The 20463-nt window shown below is 38.7% G+C and overlaps 1 protein-coding gene across 2 annotated transcripts in view; it reads left to right on the top strand.

Annotated features, from left to right (window-relative positions):
* Window positions 1–20463, top strand: part of LOC140739469 (lysine-specific demethylase 3B-like) — a 119916-nt gene that overhangs the window by 44929 nt on the left and 54524 nt on the right. For both annotated transcript variants that reach the window (XM_073067792.1, XM_073067791.1), the window contains exons 9-12: window positions 10195–10313; window positions 12315–13681; window positions 14967–15168; window positions 16326–16540. In XM_073067792.1, the coding sequence (XP_072923893.1) occupies window positions 10195–10313; window positions 12315–13681; window positions 14967–15168; window positions 16326–16540 (1903 nt within the window). The remainder of the gene's footprint in view (window positions 1–10194; window positions 10314–12314; window positions 13682–14966; window positions 15169–16325; window positions 16541–20463) is intronic.

Here is a 20463-nt window from a genome sequence, read left to right as displayed (position 1 = left end):
TAATTTGTGTTACCGATACGTATGTATATTTAAAAGTAGCGGTGCGGCCTAAAATCCGGTGCGGCCTTTACAATTAAAAAATTGATTTTATTTCTAAAATTAGAGCCAGCGGCTTTTAATCAGGTGCGCTCTGTAGTCCGGAATCTACGGTAGTTACAAAAATTTGGTTCAGGTTGGGCCAGTGCACTTAATTGTGGTAACTTTTCTGCTGCTCCAGGAATCATTTTCCTGGCATGTTATGCACCTTTCCAATGTTTGTTGGGCTTGTGATCTGATCTTTGGATTTCAGCATTATTGGGAGAATCTACTGGTCATCTTTTTTCCTCCAATATACCCTAGGTACTGTATCTGATGTATCAGATACGGAAGTAATGTGATTGTGACTACCAGTCTGTGACTGGCACCATATCTCCATGCTCTATTGTTGTTTAATTTCTCATCTTTCTTCATCCAGGATCACTTCTCTTTATCAAAGCAATGATCTTGCATTTCTCAAATATTCTGCATGTTTTTCTGGTGGAGAGTTCAAGTGTATTTCCACAGCTTCAGTTGTCAGATTCACTTTACTTATTACTTTTCTTCCTTTTTGTTGCCTCTTCCACTAATGCATTTCCAGGGCTTTCAACGGTGTCCAATACAAAATGCTTTTACATTTCAATACTACCGCTAATGGCAACAATTGTGTAACATCCATTAATTATTGTACCAACTGGCCATATTTGATAGGGGTTCCTACAGCTATAAGAAATCCCCTTTGTCTCCATTAAATTCCAGCACACCAGAAGTAATTGGGGAATCTGTGTAGATGTTAGCTGATTTTTATTCTGTCATCTTACAGGCTTCATTTAGAGCTTTCAGTTCTGCCTGTTGTGCGGAGGTGACAAGATTCAAAGCACATTTATTATCAAAAAATGTATAAATTATACACCTTGAAGTTTGCTTGCTTATAGGCAGCCGGGAGCTACATTTCCTGATGCCAGCACTTCATTTTCAGAGACAGTAAACCTATTCAGCCATTCTAACTCCTTCTACCATCAAGGATCCATCTGTGAACAGAATCAGATCTGGGTTCAGTGGGAACATTTCTTTGTGGTAGCTTGCATCTTCTTAGCATGTTGTTATACTTGCACAGCCATGGTCATAATCTGGACTTACTTGCTGGATGAAAATATTGGGTGCTTCAAGAACAGTGGACCATTTGGGCCAACAAGCAACTGTTACTTGGGAAGGCCTATTGTCAGTAGGATGTGTATAGGGTGAAGACATCAAACATTTAAGTCTTGATTGAACACAATACTGGAAACAGCATGATTACCAGATACATTGCTTGCAATGCTTGCAAACAGGAACCCCATCCTAGTGCTACATTATTCAATTTATCAAAACAATACCCAATAGGATGCTGTTCGTCTCCCATGTTCTTCAAGTCGAGACTGCTATAATGGGCTTGCATTTCTCATTGAGATTTAGAGCAACCAACCGTTTACCCCTGCTGGAGTCCTAATGAAGGTGCTGTGCATAATATTGACTGTAGAATTTGAAACACTTCAATTGTTCTTCAGTGAGAGTCATAGGGTCATCTGAACACTTGCTGCCCTTCAAATTGTTGAGTGGTTATGCAGGTTCACCGTATGAATTGACGCATGTTCAGTTGCAGTTACCCAGAAGTGATTTGAGTTACTTGACCATTGCAGATGTTTTTGTTGATTTGATAGCCTTCATGCAATCCTTGGAGATTTCATGTTTACCTTGAGGAATTCTTTATTCCAAGTAAATTACTGTACTTGGGGTTTTTTTTTTGCAATTGTGCCTTGTCCAAGCTTGCTTTGTGGCCCTTGTTGGATAAGTAATCAGCAGAGGAGAGTATATCACATTAATGCTGGTCTGTAGTGCAAGATGCAATCAGGACATCATCCACATATTTCTGATGATTTAATCAAGTAAGCCTCTCTGAAGTTTTCTTGGGGCTAGGTGGTAGATGCTTAGACTGTTCTGGAACCCTTGTTGTTCATTGACTGTGAAAACCAGCCATGGTTGGCATTCAGGTGCCAGGAGTGTAGACCAGAACCATTTGGCCATGTCAGTAACTGTAATCCATTTCTGTTACAGTTTATTGCATTGAAAATGGTTGATGGTTTGCCAGTAGAGGGAGGGGTTAACTTGTCAGTACATCGATTGATAGCCCTATTGTTAGTCTTCAGGTACCATTTGCTTTCATAATAGGCCAAGCTGTGAGTTTTGACTAAGATTCCTCATTTCTTCAGATGTTCTTTTAACAAGATACTGCTTAGTACATGGGAGCAACATTTCTAGCAGGCTACAGTTATTTTTAACTTTTGACCACATTGGGTGATTTGTTCATTCAGATTTGACCAACTGCAAAAAGTTCCAGGCAACCTTGCCCTTCACAAACTCAAGGGTGGAGCTTAGGGTCAACATCACATCTATTCCAAGAAGTTGTGAGATGTCTCCCACCTGAAATCATATTTTTTGTAGATGAGGACCAAGCAGTACTTCAGCTGGCTTGGTTTGGTTGGAACCAATTTCCATGCTCCTCCACCATAAACACATCTGTGAATATTGGTCAGTGGTACTTTAGACTTTTGGTCAAGATGCTACTGAGCTGCAGTCTCCCTAGAGTTCATGGCTCAAACTTAATTGTGTTTTAGGTTCATAGGGATGGTTTTTAGGGACAGGAGAGGAGTTGGGGGTCATGTTAGAGTTTAGGGACAGGGATGCACAGGAGCTAGAGGTCAGGTTTAAGTTGTTTGAAGGCCTGCGATGTGGACTTGTGACAAAAGTACATGGCATGGATGGATGCTGGGTTGGCAAGTGATGTGGACGAAGATTGGCGGGATGAGGTCGCATGGCCCCCCATCCCCCACATCAGCAAGTCCCCCCATTCATTGGGTCCTGCAATTGGAAATCCATGTGGGCAGGAAGCACGAGGCTCAGTGACTCCCTAGCTATGCAAGTCAGCGAGTCTGGAGTTTGGGTACTGTCATCAGTGAGTCTGGAGCTCCGGGTCCTGTCATCGGCAAGTCCACCAGAGGCCCAAGCACATCCTTAAGTTGTTTTGGTTGTTAACATAAATGATGCCTTTCACAGCATGTTTCAATGTACATGTGATAAATAAACAAATCTGTTTCTGGTTATACACACTTGCTTATCTCCAGTATCTAATAAGAATTCAGCACATCTGTTTTCATTTGATAGTGTCAATAGACAATCAGGTTTTTTTCACCCTAAGGTAAGCAAGGGCTGCAGGAAGGAGTTAATCAGTTTTTGCCTTTGAAATTATTTGATTACGTCAGAGTGTTGCTTTTGTTAATCAGTAGTTACTACCTAAAACCATAATCAGGTCACAGTTTTCCAATATTGGTGGTACAGGTGCTTGAGCCTGTTTCTGTTGACCTTTGTTTCTTGGCTTAACCACTTTACCACATTAGTGACATGCTTCTTCAGGGACTTGGTTCTTTTTTTTCTTTAGCAAGTGGGTAGTTCCACCTGTAAACTTTGTTCTACTTTGAACCTGTCTTGTTCCACTTGTGTAGCAGTACCAACAGACTCACTGTATGAAGTTTCAGGTTCATTCTGACCATTCTGGCAATGTCTGGTTCCAGGCCGTCGACAAGGGTTGACTTAGTGGACCAGAGTCAGACCCCTCTGTCATCTTAGTTTAATATTGGCACTCCTGAATGGTTCAACCATGCTGTTTTGAAGCATTCCTCATTTTCAAGGATGCCCCCAAAATACTTTTGCTTGTAACTGACTACCTTTCTCCAGTCTGTTTGTGTTGGGGTCTGTTCATTCAACTGCAGCTTAATGGCATTCTAATTACCTGTTGATTTTACATATCATCACCATGTCATTACCAGTTCTATAACCATGTCATTACCAGTTCTATATGTCAGCTGCTTAACTTGACGAGAAGACAACATAGTGACTAAAATTTGGATGCCATCATATAGGTGCAGGTTATATATACTCTTAATATGCAGAAGTTCAGCCCAGGCCGTCAAGCCTCCTTTTTTAGGATTTGGAACCTCTTTGGAACTACTTCTCAATGTTCTCAGGTGCGGCAGATTGATGAGGGAAAAAAACTCCTCCTCTTTCATAGTATCCATTGCCATTTCTGTGAGAGTCAGTAGGTTTGTAAAAGATGTCAGGAGATAGTCTGTCTCCAGAGGTGGAGACAAAGAGATTGAGAAAGGGGAGAGAGAACCATTAGAGATGGACCAAGTATATTTGAGGTCAGGGTGGAACTTGGAGACAAAGTCAATGATATGGACAAGCTCAGCGTGAGTGCAGAGTTATCAGTGTAGCAGAAAATAGGTTGAGGAGCATTACCAGTGTAAGCTTGGAAATGGGCTGTTTCATGTAGCCAATGAAAAGGCAGACATAGGTAGAGCCCTTGCGATGCCAACACCTACACCTTTGGTGTGGAGAAAATAGGAAGAGCTGAAGGAGAAATTCTTGGGTAAGAATTAGTTCAGACAGACGGTGGTGATGGAGGGGAACTGTTTTCTCACTTGTTCAACTAACACAGATTTGTTCTTCCGATTTTTTTTGTGTTGGCTTTTTGTCACAGTTTTCCTTTTCCCTTTTCACTTGTTCAGTTGACATATACACCTGATCTTTTTATTTCTTTTACAGTCCAAAGATCATGCTGGTTTTCTGACTGAACATGTTCTCTCTTTCTTGATTCTGCTACAACTGCTAATGTCCATCCAGTTTTCTCCTTTTTCTCAGGCATTCTCTGGATCTTACCCCTTTCCCTTTAGATTCCATTAGACTCAGCACAGATGATATATTTTGTTCTGATTTCTTCACTAATCATTTTTGCTTGGAATACTTAAATAAGAACTCAAAGCTTCAATTATCTGTCCACACATAACAACTGAATGCTCAGTTCCCCTTTTTTCTGTAATAGGTTTCTTCTCTAATTTGGCAATAGCGTGGATTCTTCGACTAAATAAAGCAATTACAGTGCATATAAAAAGAATTCATCCCCTTTGGAAGTTTTCTTATTTTGTCGTTTTACAGCATTGAATCACAGTAGATGTATTTTGACTATTTTTTGACACTGATGAACAGAAAAGGGTACTTCCGTGTCAAAGTGAAAACTGATCTCTACAAAGTAATCTAAATTAATTACAAATATAAAACACAAAACAGTTGATTGCATAAGTATTCACCACCTTCAAGCCAGTATTTAGTGGATGCACCTTTGGCAATAATTACAGCTTTGAGTCTGTGTGGATAGGTCTCTCATCAGCTTTGCACATATGGAGTCTGCAGATTTTCCCCATTCTTTGCAAAACTGCTCAAGCTCTGTCAGATTGCTTGGGGAATGTGAGTGAACAGCCCTTTTCAACTCCAGCCACAAATTCTCAATTGAATTGAGGTCTGGACTCTGCTTGACCACTCCAGGACATTAAATTTGTTTTTAAGCCATTCCTGTGTGGCTTTGGCTTTATGCTGGGAGTCATTGTCTTGCTGACAAACAAATCTGCTCCCAGTCGCAGTTCTCTTGCAGACTGCATCAGGTTTTCCTCAGGATTTCCCTGTATTTTGCTGCATTCACCTTACCCTTTACCTTCACAAACCTCCTAGGGTCTGCTGCAGTGAGGTATCCTCACAGCATGATGCAGCCACTGCCATGCTTCACAGTACACGATAGGGATGGTATGTTTTTGATGATGTGCGGTGTTTGGCACAGCGTTTAGTCGAAAGGCCAAAAAGCTCAATTTTGGTTTCATCAGACCGTAGAACCTTCTTCCAACTGACTTCAGAGTCTCCCATGTGCATCTGGCAAACTCCAGCTGAGATTGTATATGAGTTTTTTTCAACAGTGGGCTTTCTCTTTGCCACTCTCCAATAAAGCAAATGGTGAAGTACCCAGGCAACAGTTGTGTGTGCAGTCTCTCCCATCTCAACCACTGAAGCGTGCATCTCCTCTGAAGTTGTCATTGGTCTCTTGATGGCCTCCTTTACTTATCCCCTTCTTGCACAGTCACTCAGTTTTTGAGGATGACCTGCTGTAGGCAGATTTACAGCAGAGTCATATTCTTTCCATTTCTTAATGATTGACTTAACTGTACTCCAAGGAATATTCAGTGACTTGGAAATGTTCTTGTATCCATCTCCAGACTTGTGCTTTTCAATAGCCTTTTCACAGAGTTGCTTGGAGTGTTCTTTTGTCTTCATGGTGTAGTTTTTGCCAGGATACTGACTCACCAGCAGTTGGACCTTCCATATACAAGTGTATTTTACTACAGTTAATTGAAGCACCTTGACTGCACACAGGTCTCCAAAACTGATCTGCATGTAATTAATTATGTGACTTCTAAAACCAATCGGCTACATCAGTGATGTGGTGTGCCATATTAATGGGGGATGGGGGTGAATACTTATGCAATCAATTATTTTGTTTTATATTTATAATTAATGTAATCACTTTGTAGAGATGTGCTTTTATTTTGATGTGAAAGAATTTTTTCTGTTGATCAGTGTCAAAAAAGCCAAATTAAATCCACTGTGATTCAGCGTTGTGAAACAGTAAAATATTAAAACTTCCAAGTGCGGTTTTTTTAGGCGCTATAGTTGCCTGCTTACTGGAGCTCCCTCAGCCTGCTTCATGGGATCATGCAACTGAAATTCAAAAGGACCATTCACAGCAAACTAGGTTACACCACATCAGATATTAATAAATAGGTTATGCATATGCAACCAGTGTGACTTAATTTCACTTAAAGGATAGACTAGAGTATCCTTGGAGTTTAACTTCATTCTTAGTTTTTCATTAAATCATATATTTAATTAAGAGCTTGGTGCTCCTCTGACAATAAGGGAAATAAGGAGAAAGGTCATACATCCTGTTAATGTGTCTTGAATGCATTTTGTGTTTTAAGTCTTTCTGCCTTTGTAAATACATTCAAGAAATTGGCCTGCACCAGCACCTCTGCTGGACCATACTCGAGTGAAAAAATTATTCTTGACTCAGTCCAATATATTTTATCATGTATCCTGAGGCATCAAGCCCTTATTTTTAATTTCTCCCCACTCTTACCCCAACGTTCTTCCACATTCAGTCTCTTTATTTGCATAACAATGTTCCCATGCTCTAGTAAAATCAGGTTTTGCCAACCCAATTTCTTCTCGCACAGCACTGATCACCCAGAAATCTCAATTCTCTCCCTTTATGGAAAACCTGATGTTTCTTTGGGTGAGAAAACCAGAAGCATACACTTCAGTCTTGCAACTTGCCTTGTTCCTTACATTTAAACCTCTTTCAGACCAGCATACCATTGCCTTGTTAACTGTTGGCAACATTTACATTTGCTTTCAGTGACTGATGTAAAAGGGCACCTTGAATTTTTTTTGTAGATTAGCATTCCCAATCTGCCTTTTTACCTCCGGATTCACATTTTTCCACATTCTACTGCCTTGTGTTTACTCATTCATCTTGTTTAAATCACCTTGAAACCCTCTCTGCACCCTCTACATAACTCACAATCTCACAGTTTTATATTGCTGGCAAGTAAGTCCCCATCCTTACTTGGGGTGGGGACTAATCCCACCCATCACTTCTGCCCAACAGTGTTTGCTCAGCGGACGATTAGGTTGGACCAAGGCATCAATTCTACTGTCATGCCACTTGGACTGGACTATGTATATTTTTCCTTTATGGCTGTGTTTTTCTGTATTGCAGCTACATGTGCTATGTGCAGTGTGTTGAGTGCTCGTGGTAATGGGTTTTTCACTTCAGCCCAAGAGGAACACTGTTTTGTTTGGATATATTCATGTATGGTTGAATGATAATTAAACTTGAAGTTGCTGTTTACTGAGAATGTGTAGATTCTATAATGTACCTTCCTACTGGTGTTGGGTTAACTGATGTGTACTTTAGTTTTTCTTCCTCCCTCTTTTGTAAGTAGTGAGACAGTAGACAATAGACAGTAGGTGCAGGAGTAGGCCATTCGGCCCTTCTGGCCAGCACCACCATTCACTGTGATCATGGCTGATCATACACAATCAGTACCCTGTTCCTGCCCTCTCCCCATATCCCGTGACCCCACTATCTATAAGAGCTCTATCTAACTCTCTCTTGAATGCATCCAGAGATTTGGCCTCCACTGCCTTCTGGGGCAGAGCATTCCACATATCCACCACTCTCTGGGTGAAAAAGTTTTTCCGCATCTCTGTTCTAAATGGCCTACCCTTATTCTTAAACTGTGGCCTCCAGTTCTGGACTCACCCATCAGCGGGAACATGCTTCCTGCCTCCAGTGTGTCCAATCCCTTAATAATTACATTTGTCATCATACAGCCTACAGGGACTGTAATCTATAGAGTTTTGGAGATGCAGATTAAAAGGGCCTATGCATCTTTTGGGTGGTAATGTCATTTATTTCTCCAGCTCTTTATACTACTTTTTAGTACTTAGTACTACACTGTCTAATCCCTTTTTAACATTTTCCTTAAAACTTAATTTGCCCAAGTATTTGATGACTTATCTAAAAATCTCATTGTAGAGCTCACTATCAATTCTTAAGAATTCTATAGATTTTTTCCCCCAGGTTGTTGTCCTATAAAATGATATTGGCAGTTTAGATAATTGAAAGATTTTTTGCAATTTAACTCATAGGAATCTTGTCTGAATAACTGAAGTGTGTAGGTACGTGGGCAAGAATGAATTCTGAAAATGCACCATAGTGCCAAAGTGTGAATGGAAAATTCATTTAATGTTTCCTTTCTGAGCTTTCACTTCTTAGCCAACCGGATTCTTCTCCAACCCCTTCACTGATAGTACCAAATACTAAGAACCACAATAAAATAAGCGAAGGCTGCAATTAAGCTTTTTAGGCTACTAAAGTATTTTGGTCAGGTCACTACATCCTAGAGTTCTGAAAGAGGCAGCTGAAGAGATTGTGGAGGCATCACTAGATTCTGGAATGTGTCTGGAGGACTGGAAAATTGAAAATGTCACTCCAGTCTTTAAGGGAGAGAGGGAAAAGACAGGAAATTATAGGCTAATAAATGGGACGTGACTTAGGATTGCACAATTCCCCTTAAGGAAACCATGCTGACTTCAGCTTATTTTATCATGTCCCTCCAAGTATCCCGAAAACCTCATCCTTAATCTCGATTTAAGGATGAGGCTTTCGAGGTACTTGGAAGCTCATTAGCCAGAGGATGGTGAATCTGTGGAATTCATTGCCACTCCTGGCTATGAAAGCCAAGTCATTTGGTATATTTGAAGACGATGCACATAGGTTCTTGATTAGTAAGGCTGTCAAAGGATTTGGGAAAAGGCAGGAAAATGAAGTAGGGAGGAAAAATAAATAGCCATGATTGAATGGCCTAATTCTTCTCCTATATCACTGGAATGTATGCCACCCTCAGCACACCCTCGCTGGTTGTTAATGCAACAGTGCATTTCGTTGTTTCAATGTACACATGACAAATAATCTTGAATGTTTTATGGTCAAGAAGCTGTATTATCAATGAGGAAAAAATGTCTTTTTAATCTGGATTTGCAATTGAACTTCAATTGAATAGTATAGAAGACTAATTGTGAAGATGGTGGAAGTGTTTGCTAAAGCAGCCACTTGACTCAATTTAGATTCTACTGTAAAGAGTAGTAAACAATATTTTCAGTATATTGGATTTAAGCCAGTTGACTGGTACCTTGTAATCCATATTGGAGCCTAACATCAGTAATTATGTTATCAGTCAAATCTGAAATTGGAATGATATTTAATTAGACAATTTACTATGCAGGCAGTTGAAATGATCAATCAAAACTCTTTGTGGAGGATGGCAGGCTGAAATTTTGGTTTATCTATAACGTTCCTGGTTTACTGCAGTAGTATTTTCTTGAAATAGGTGATATTGCATGACCCAACATAAAAAATCTTTAACTATAATGAACGCAGTTTCTTTCAAAAAGAAGTTATCCCATCCTGTGGGGTTAGGGTTTGTATTTCAGGACAATTTAACGAGGGTAGATAAAAGTTCATAATAGATCATACTAGAAGTGCAAGATATAGTACAGGGCAAAATCCAAGCCCATCTCAGTCAAGTGAGGTTATGGGCCTCAAAATAAGGAAAATTTGGAGATATTTTCAGAAAAGTTGGTAAGAATGAAAGGTATAAAATTTTCTTTGTTAAATTTCAAACTTTATTTCAGGGAAGTAAAAGCCTGCAGGCGTCCAGTTCAGCTGCACTTGGATCAGAAAATTCTTTGGGAAATGCTTCATTGGAGTCTTCAACAGGGCAACAGACAGTGGCATGCAGTACTGCTAAGGGGTAAGGAAAACCTGCTATTAGATACAGCTTTGTTTTGAGTTTGTTGATGTTCTTTCCTTTATGGTGTGTGCTACGTTCTTTTGTAGTTCTCTTCTAATTTTATAAATTGAACAGCAACATTTCTTTATTGTGTGGGAGCAAAGCAGAACACCATTGGGAAACCCATATGATCAGAGGGTGAGTTTGCAAATACAACCCAGACAGCATGAATATTAGAACTAAATGTGGGTAACTGAAGATGAAACAGTTTCACTACTAGGGCTAGGGCTTTTCTCTTCGGAGCAGAGCAGTATGAGAGGTGACCTGATGAGGTGTACAAGATGATAAGAGGGATAGATAGCCATGGTGGAAATGGGTAATAGAAGAAGTCATGATTTTAAGGTGATTGAAAGAATGTATCAAGGAGATGTCAGAGGTGTAAATTTTTTTTACACAGAGTGGTTGAAGCCTGAACACACTGCCAGAAGTGGTGGTAGAGGCAGCTACATAAGGAACATTTAAGAGTCTCTTAAGTAGGTACATGGATGCGGAATAAATGGAGGGCAATGCGATAGGGAAGGGTTATATTGATCTTAAAGGTCGGCATGACCTCTTGGGCTGAAGAGCATGTAGTCTGCTATTCTGTTTTCTGTTCAATGTACCTGCTCTACCACTGCTGTTCCAACTATGGTTAACTTTTCATTAAAATTACTATATCCAAGTAAAAAGGTTTGTTAAAACATTTCCAGTAATACGTAGAAAAGGTAGGGAAGAATAGCTAACAATCAATCAGTGGGAGGAACTAAATTGGTCAAGCAGTATTTGTGTGGTAGACAAGTGGGGGGAAAGACTTGTTTCCAAGGACAGGGAAGAGTTTGATACACACTATTGCTTTTTAATTTCACTGATCCTCACATTTCTTGTGTGTTTTGTCTGCTGTTACACTATAGAAAGTGGCTGAGTATTTGGAGTTTTTTTAATTCAAAGATGAGGTCACCCACTGTAGTGTGTTTGTGCTTCCTGCCACCAGAGGTGATAAAAATCCTCTGGAATAACAAAAGTAGGATGTGTTCACTGATGTCTTTTATGCTTTCCCCATATTGTTCTGGAATTTGCTCAGAATATAGTATTGCTGCAAAATTGAAAACAAGCGTTAAAAATAAAATATCGTGATATGTTGTGAGTTGTTCAGTTCTTTTTTTTAAACATAGAAATATTTTTAAACTCCTTTTCATAACTTCAAACTGAGGATTCATATTCCACATGATGCCCCACTGAACCCACTTGAAGGAGGCTAGAACAAAATATAGAGTGCATGTAAAAGCATTTTGTGCATTAAACATTAAGTTCATTTTTGTCAAAAATAGTCATCTAAAAAGATGGGTTTGTTTATTTGTATTTTCATGGTGTTTTAATTTTCTGATGAGAGTGAATGAGTAAACCATTCAGATTTGGTTTTATTTGCTGCTGCTGCTTGCTTAAAATCTCTGAAATAACTTTTCTGTGAGAATCATGCTATTCTGTTGCTACTGAAGTGATCAGGTACTAATTAATTATGAGGTGTTAGGAAGCTTGTTTTTGTTACATGCCTAAGCTGCAAATTTGAGTAAAACTTACAGAACATTTTAGTCTGGCTTAATGAAATTAATAATCTCAATAAAAATATGTGTAGTTAATATTGTTGCAATGTAATATACATTCATTTTGGATTCTTGTTTCTTGGGAATCAATAGCTTAGGTGAGGACTGTTAATCTGGAAACTTGCTACTCAACTACATACGAAAATTTCTCAGAATAAAATGCATAACAGCACTTAGCCATTTTAAATAAGGTAGTATCGTATTTATCACTAAATACAATTTTGTGAAATAAAACTTGATGAGTTTTGAAAAATTGAAGCTTAACTTCGTTGTATTTTTTCAATGCTTTTTTGCAATGTTCAGACATACGATGCTTGTCAATTCAATTTCAGTTAGTTAATTCATGATTAATTCACTAACTTTTTAAAAATTACAATTGTAGGGAACCGTTAAAAAAATGGTTTGGAGATCCAAACCAAACTCGAAAAGAAGGAGTTTCAACTGAAGATGAAGCCATTCAAATATCAGATAAGAATCAAATTTTTCTGGAAGAGTCAAAAAGAAATGGTAATGAAGGAACAAATGGAACATTTGTCCAAGAGAACAAGGCCTTTGGATTTGGGTTTAGCAGGAATCTGGCAGATTTACCTGGCAATAAAGCTGGTAACAAGATTGCCATGGACATGGGCAGCTTATCGAATAATTTGTTTTTCCAGTGCATGCCTCAGAACGTTCCACGGAGCAACTATTTCACTGCAATTTCTGAAAGCTTGTCAAATGATCCTCTCAGCTTCAATTCCTTCAAAGTAGCTTCTAATGCTTCTGGTCAGAAAAGTGCTCTGACACAGGCAGTTGGAACTCCTGTTGGATTGAAACCTGGAAGTACACATGGACAAGATTCTGAGAGAAAAAAAACACTTGGAACTTCTGAAGTCATGCCAACTCTAACCCCAGCATTTCCAAGAAGCACCTCAAGCTTGCAGTTTCTTCAGTCGGTTCAGCCACCAGATCTTCTAAAGGAAGAAATGCCTACCATTGCATCAGCAAATCCATTTCTTGGATTTGCAGATCTAAAGGGAAATGGGGATGCTTTGCCTACTAACAGGTCGCACACAAATCTATTCAAAAGTGATACGACGCGGTCTACGGCTTCCACTCCAGCATCAGTTATCGTGAAACCTCCATTATTAACTAACTGGAAGAAAACGGATAAAGAAGCATCAGATGTTGCTGGTAATAAAACTGAACTTCCAAAGATTTTTTCATCCCCATTTTCATCTTCTACTCAAACAACAACTATTTTAAGTACAGCTAGACCAGACTCTCCAGAAACACAGTTTGGTGCAACCAATATTGAGATGCCAATTTTGTCCACCAGTCCAACTGGGGATCACATTTCAGGTCTTCCAGTTCCTATTTCTAGTTCTGGTACTCCAGATAATCAACATCTGCGAGTTTTCTCAGACACGTCCCATTCTGGAAAGCAACAGCAGGCTCCCTTTGGCTTTAATCTGTCAGATAATGGTGTTGATGGTCCATTCAGTCAGCAATCTCATTTTGATCAGAGGAAATTTTCCTTGGATGAGCGGAGCTTGGGTATCAAGCATGAGTCAGACTCTGCTTCTGACAGCGATTTATCAGACCTCAGTGATTCTGAGATGCAGATGCGATTGCAATCAAAGACTGGTCTAAAAGGATATCTGTCTTATGTTCATGAAAGGAGGGAGCCAGATGGTGAAGGGAATAAAGAACAACTAGGCAAGGGAAGAGGCCGTGGAAGAGGGCGTCCCCGAGGAAGACCTCCAAAAAGTGAGTTCACTGCACCATAAGCAAAATATAAAACCTTGGAAGTAATGCTAAAAGACTAATCTTGGGTACATGCGGTGGAAAGAATAGGTTGTAGTTGACTTTCTTTGTTACTAATCATTAAATATAAGGCCTCTGTATTGTGGTCATGAATAGACTTTAGAAGTATTTATATTCAATGTTTGTTTTCACTTTGTTCATAACTCAGTGACCAGTGTTCCTAGAAGTAACCAAACTTAACAACATTCTTTGTAAAGACAGCATTTTAGCTTCGTTAAATGAATAAGAGTGCATTATTACACCACAGAATTTTGTGTCAAATGTTAGTGGATTCTGCAATATGATGTTTCCTTTCTATGATGGGTTTGAATGTTAATTTAGAAGAAATTAATATTTTTAACTCTTTAGGATAATTATGTTAAGTGTTTTTGTACTTTCAGATTCTATTTAATCAAAGAAGTAGCTATAGTAGCTGTGCTGATTAGGAGATCTTTGTCTTTTAGTGTTCTTTCACATATTTGCTAGATACCGATAAATGTTGATTATTTTAAAAGTCATGACATTACAAATGCCTAATTTCATAGAACTGCATAAACAGAAAATTTAATCGCCTAACTATATGGCACAACTTTGACTAAAATGATGCAGCAATGCTATTTGATAGAAGGTACACATGAGGTATTACGGATTACTTTTTTCAGATGTCTGAACAGAACCCTTAAGTTACTGTGCAATTAAGATTTTTATTAACTGAACTTTGACAGAATTTTTGTAGATACAGGGAGAATTATCTTGGATTTTTTAAAAGTCTTTAGAGGAACATGTAGAATAGATGAAAAGTGAGTTTTAATCTGCTTCCTCCTCTACAGTTGTTGGTAAAGTGATTGTATGAATAGTTTTCTAGCCAATTGGAAGTGCACGAGTTTTCCTTGCAGAGCTCCACAAGTAAGTGGTCAAAAGACATAATACGTTATGAAAGTGCTGCCATTTTTGGAAGTGTAAACATGAGTCTTTTGAAATGCCAGTTTCAGTAATTTGAGACCTATCATATGGTAAATGTCTTCGGCTAGGAGGAACAAATGGTTTTTGATTTCAAAGTTCTTTGTCACGAGTTGTTTCCCCTTGTCTCATGCCTGATTCTTTTGGGGATTGCATTGATAGAAATTGATTGCCAAAAAATAATTGATGATTGAATTCTTGTATCAATTATTCTTCCTTGGAGGGGTTGTATAAGACTTCTTTTCATGTAGTTGTGGTTTCTAATTCAGGTTTTATTTCCTCTCTTCAGTTTCAGTGGATCAGTCAGTTTTAAAGGACGTATCCAAGGTGAGAAAGCTGAAGCAGTCTGGAGAGTCCTTCTTGCAAGATGGATCCTGTATCAATGTTGCTCCACATCTTCACAAGTGCAGAGAATGTCGTTTGGTGCGTTACAGAAAGTTTAAAGATCATGATGAATCAACAGTGTCCTGTCGTTTCTTTCATTTCAGAAAGTAAGTGCACTGGGACATTAGACAGTACAAGTCTGTTCGTGCGGTTTTAAATTTCTAATTTTTAGATAGATTTTGATATTGGTTTAAGTCATATTTTTCCAACACCGTTATACATAGTTTTAAGGTTTTTTTAGGGGGAGAATGAACTTTGGCCAATAAACTGAACAAGAAAAAGTGAGCTGATTACAAATCTATCCAAGTCCAATAATCAGAGCAAAAGATTGACCAAATTAATGATCTGGAGCATGACACTCCATCCCAGTAATTGCATCTTTTCTGATGTTGGTAAACCTTAGTCTGCTGCATTTTAATTTGAATTGGATTGTTTGTGTTCAATTTTCTACCGTGTTCAACTTTTTACCTCAGTTTACTGGCTTTACAGAGTGTTGCTTGCTTGCAAAACTTGAGGTTAGTTTTGTAGAAGGTTGCATTTATTTCTGATTACGTTTCAGACTTTTACTGGGGCAAGGGACAATTCAAAGAGGGAAGTTAATGTTAGCTTAACAGAGCAATTTGCTCTGTGTGGCCACTCTTACCACAAGGATTCAAGAATATAATCTCTATTGACTAATCTCACTGATGTAGTTAAAGACAGTTGCACAGTTGTAGGTGCCAACCTACAAATGAAAGCTCTCTCAAGCCTACTGTGCCCCATTCAAGTGGATTCAAAGAACTTTTCAGTTTTGTAGTTCAGTGTCCTTGTAGTTTGAAGAGTTTCAAGCAAGACTAGAGGATATGAAAATTAAAGATGGCCTTTATCTTTCCATAAATTTTTGTTCTAACTCTTATATATTTAAGGAATACCATCACTTAATACCAAAGTTTAGCTGATCTATTTGCATTGTTCTCCCCCCATCTGTTGTGTAATTTGAGAAGCAAAATAATGTGGCTCTTCTCTATTCAGTACATAATTGTCAGCTTAACATCACCGTTGCTGATAAGTTACCTGTAGCATCTTCATCATTCAGCTAATAGAAGAATTTCATGTTAGATCTCCAGCCTAGAACTGGTAATAATAAATATTTGATCTACGTTTTCAGATGTTATGCAGAATCAGATGTTTTATCACTGACTTGCGTGATATGAAATTTGTTGTTTTGAGGCAGTAAAAGTTAAATGTTGAATATTTGCTGTATAGTTTCCTATTCTTCTTCCAGATTAGCGTTTACAAGGACAGGTGTCCTACGTGTAGGAGGCTTTTTAAATCCTAGACAGTGTGATGCTGAAGCTCTGAGTCTTTGGATTCCATCACGTACGCCTGCTGAAGGCCTTGACCTGGAAACATCCAAGTACATCCTGGCAAATGTTGGTGACCAATTCTGTCAGCTGGTGATGTCTGAGAAAGAAGCTATGCTTCTGGTAGAACCACACCGTAAGTTAATTTTATTTTAGGTAATACTGTCTATACGTCGTTTATTCAGGCAATTTTTAAAATATCAAGTTAATGAACTTTTCTATGTGTGAGTTTTCAATAGATCTTTATCCTGAAGAGCTTTGTTTGCCTTTGAACTGAAACAGCAAATGATTTTCAATAACAGTATCTTCAATACTCCTACAAAGAAGGCATTTACAGTTTGCTATAAATCAACAGTAGATATTTTGTGCCCACTTTCTTGCAGTAGCCTCATATCCTGTGATTCCTATGTCACTTATAAATCTGTTAATCTTTGTTTGAATGAATCAGAGTCAAGATCAGGTTTATTATCACTGACATGTTGTAAAATTTGTTATTCAGCAGCAGTACAGTGCCAGACTTAATTTTATTTTTGTAACTTTCAGTAATTTTAAAGTGCAAAAGATGAAAAATGAAGTAGTGTTCATTGACTATTCAGAAATATGATGGTGAAGGGGAAGAAGTTGTTCCTAAAACATTGAGTTAGTTACTTAGTGACTGAGCTCCCATAACCCTCTTGAGAAGAGAATGCTTTGATGTACAAAGTTTTTCTTGGGTCTGTGAAAGGCCAGCCCCTTACTTTCAGACTGACCATTATTTCCAGATATCCCAACAAGGGGAAACATTAATCCCCTCTCTGCACTTTCAATCCGCGCGTGTGTATGTATAAAATGGAATTGGATGTATTACTTATAGTTGCAAGAATAAGTTTGTGAGCCCTTAGCAGTAACCTGGTTTTCTGCATAAAATGTGGTCTGATTTTCATCTGAGTCACAATAATAGACAAACACAATCTACCTAAACTAATAACACACAAACAATTGTACTTTTCGTGTCTTTAACGAACACATTGTTTAGTCATTCACAGTCTAAGCTGGAAGAAGTATGTGAACCCTTGTATTTAGTAACTGATAAAACTTCCAATAACCTCCACCAAACATTTCCCATAACTGCTGATCAGACTTGCACAACGACAAGGAGGAATTTTAGACCATTCCTCCTTACAAAATTGTTTCAGTTCATCAGTATATCTGGGATACTTTGCATGAGCAGCCCTTGTCACAGCATCTCAATTGCGGTACACATCTGGACACTGAATTGGGCATTCCAAAACACGAATTTTCTTCCCGATCCATTCTGTTGTTGATTTATTCTTGTGTTTCAGTTTATTGTCTCGTTGCATCATCCAACGTCTATTAAGCTTCAGGTGAAGGACCACTACGCTGATGTTCTCCTGTAAAACATCTTGATACAATTTTGAATGCATTGTTTTCTCAACAATTCCAAATTGTCCAGGCCCTGAGGCAGCAGAATAGCCCCAACCCATGTTCCTTCCACCATGCTTCACAGTTGGGATGAGCTTTTGGTGTTGGTTTGCATTGTCATTTTTCTCCAAATATAGTGGTATGCATTTCTGCCGTAAAGTTCAACTTTTGTCTCATCTGTCCACAGAACATTGTCCCAGAAGCGTTGTAGAACATCCAGGTGGTCTGTTGCAAACTTGAGACTTGCAACAATTTTTTTTTGGAGAACAGTAGTTTCCTCCGTGGTGTCCTTCTATGAACAACATCCTTCCTGTTCCTTGTTTCTCTTGTAATGGACACATGAACAGAGACATCAGCAAGTTCCAGAGATATCTGCAGGTCTTTTACTATTACCCTTGGGTTCTTTTTCACCACCTTCAGCATTACATGCTGTGCTGTTGTATGATCTTTGCAGGGTGCCCACTCCTAGGGAAAGTAGCAGCAGTAGTGAATATCCTCCATTTGTATACAGTTTCTCTTACTGTGGACTGATGAACTCTCAGGTCTTTAGAAATGCTTTTGTAGACTTTTCCAGCTTCATTCATCTCTACAATTCTTCCTCTAAGGTCCTCTGAAAGTTGTTTTGATTGAGGCCTGGTGCACATAAACAGATCTTTGTTGAGAAGACCAGGCTCTGTCAGTAACCTGACTTTGTGTGTCTTTTTTCTAGGACAGGGCACCTCTACGACCCACACCTCTAACCTCATCTCATTAGCTTTTGTAGAAGGCATTACGCTAGCACATACTTTTTTGAACCTGGACTGATTGTTTAAATGGTGTATTCCATATTGCCGAGAAGAAGTACAACTGTCTGTGTGTTATTAGTTTAGGCAGATTGTGTTTGTCTATTATTGTGACTTGGATGAAGATCAGAACACATTTTATGAGAAATTGATTGCAAAGAATTCAAAAACTCTTTCTTGTAACTGTATGATTCCCTGATCCAAATCTGATCTCAATTGTTGTTAGCCTTGGTTACACATTTCTAAGCGTTTCAACTTCGTAATTATAGATTCCAGCATTTTCCATTCTACTAATCTGTATTTCATATTTCAACCATTTTTACTGTCCCTTTGGACAACTAGCTAAAAGGTGAGGGTGTGGCAAATGTGACAGTTTATCCTTCAAATCATCCATTCTTACGCCATGACAAAAGTGAGCATAGCAATAAGACACAAGATAGTCATCCTGTATCAGTAAGGTATCTTCCAAGCAGAAATGTTGCTGCAGGCAGGAGTTTCACAATGTGCTGTGCAGGCTGAAGAAGCACAAAGAAACAGGCAACGTTGAGGACCAGTAATGCAGTGGTCGATCACGGAAACTATCTGTAGCAAATGAGAGGTACATCAAATGAATGACCCTTCTAAATTGGAAGAAGTCCAGCACTATTGACTCTGAGCTCACAGAAACCACTGGCACCCAAGTACACCCCTCAACAGTCTGGAGAAGTCTTGACAGAAGTGGTCTTCATGGGAGAGTTGCTGCCAAAAAGCCATTCCTCTGAGGTGCAAACAAAGCCAAGAGACTCAACTACGTACAAAAACACAAGCACTGGGGTACTGAACAATGATAGCAAGTGCTCTGGACTGATAAGTCAAAATTTTAAATGTTTGGTTGAAACGGGAGGCGGTTAGTTGAAAAGCTAGAGAGCATTACATAAATGTATGTCTGCAGCCAACAGTGAAGCATGGTTGGAGGTTCCCTGCAGGTTTGGAGCTGCATTTCTGCAAACGGAGTTGGTGATCTGGTCAGAATTAATGGAATTCTCAATGCTGAGAAGTACAAGCAGATCCTTGTCTATTGCAGTACCATCAAGGAGGCATCTGATTGGTCCCAACTTCATTCTGCAACAGGACAATGACCCTAAGCACATGGCCAAGGTCATAAAGAACTACCTTCAGCAAAAAGGAAAAACAAGGAGTTCTGAAACAGTTGGTATGGCCTTCACAGAGTCCTGATTTCAACACCGTCAAGGCTGTTTGGGATTACCTGGAGAGACAGAAGCAAGCAAGATGGACAAAGTCTGCAGAAGAACTGTGGCAAATTCTCTAAGATGTTTGCTGCAACAACTTACCAACTGATTTTCTTATGAACTGCACAACTCTGCCTGAGAGAATTAATTCAGTTTTAAAGGCAAAGGGTGGTCACACCAAATATAGATTTAATTTTAGCTTTTTACTGTTTGGTGCTCTTTATAGTAATTTTTTGATATCTAGAAACTTCTCATTTCATTATTTTTGAAAGCATCTTTGCTTTACAGAATCTTTTTACATGTGCCTAAGACTTTTGCACGGTACTATATGCATGTGTGTATTCATATTATGTACATACATATATATGTGAGCGTGTGCACACACAGTGTCCAGTTATGATGAAAGATTATTGACCATGAGCGTTAACTCTCTTTTTTCTCTCAGTAGATAATACCTGACCAACTGATTGTTCCAATGTTTTCGATTTTCATTTCTTTATATATGGAATTTATGGTACTGAATATTGTCCACGTTGAAGTAGATCACAGGTATTTTGCCAAGGAATATGAAATTAAAATTCCCCAGTTATGTTTGTACCTTGTGTTATTTTGTGGTCAATACAGAT

This window comes from Hemitrygon akajei, chromosome 15 (assembly GCF_048418815.1).
Source record: "Hemitrygon akajei chromosome 15, sHemAka1.3, whole genome shotgun sequence".
NCBI lineage: Eukaryota > Metazoa > Chordata > Chondrichthyes > Myliobatiformes > Dasyatidae > Hemitrygon > Hemitrygon akajei.
This window is presented reverse-complemented; position numbering and strand designations above follow the sequence as displayed.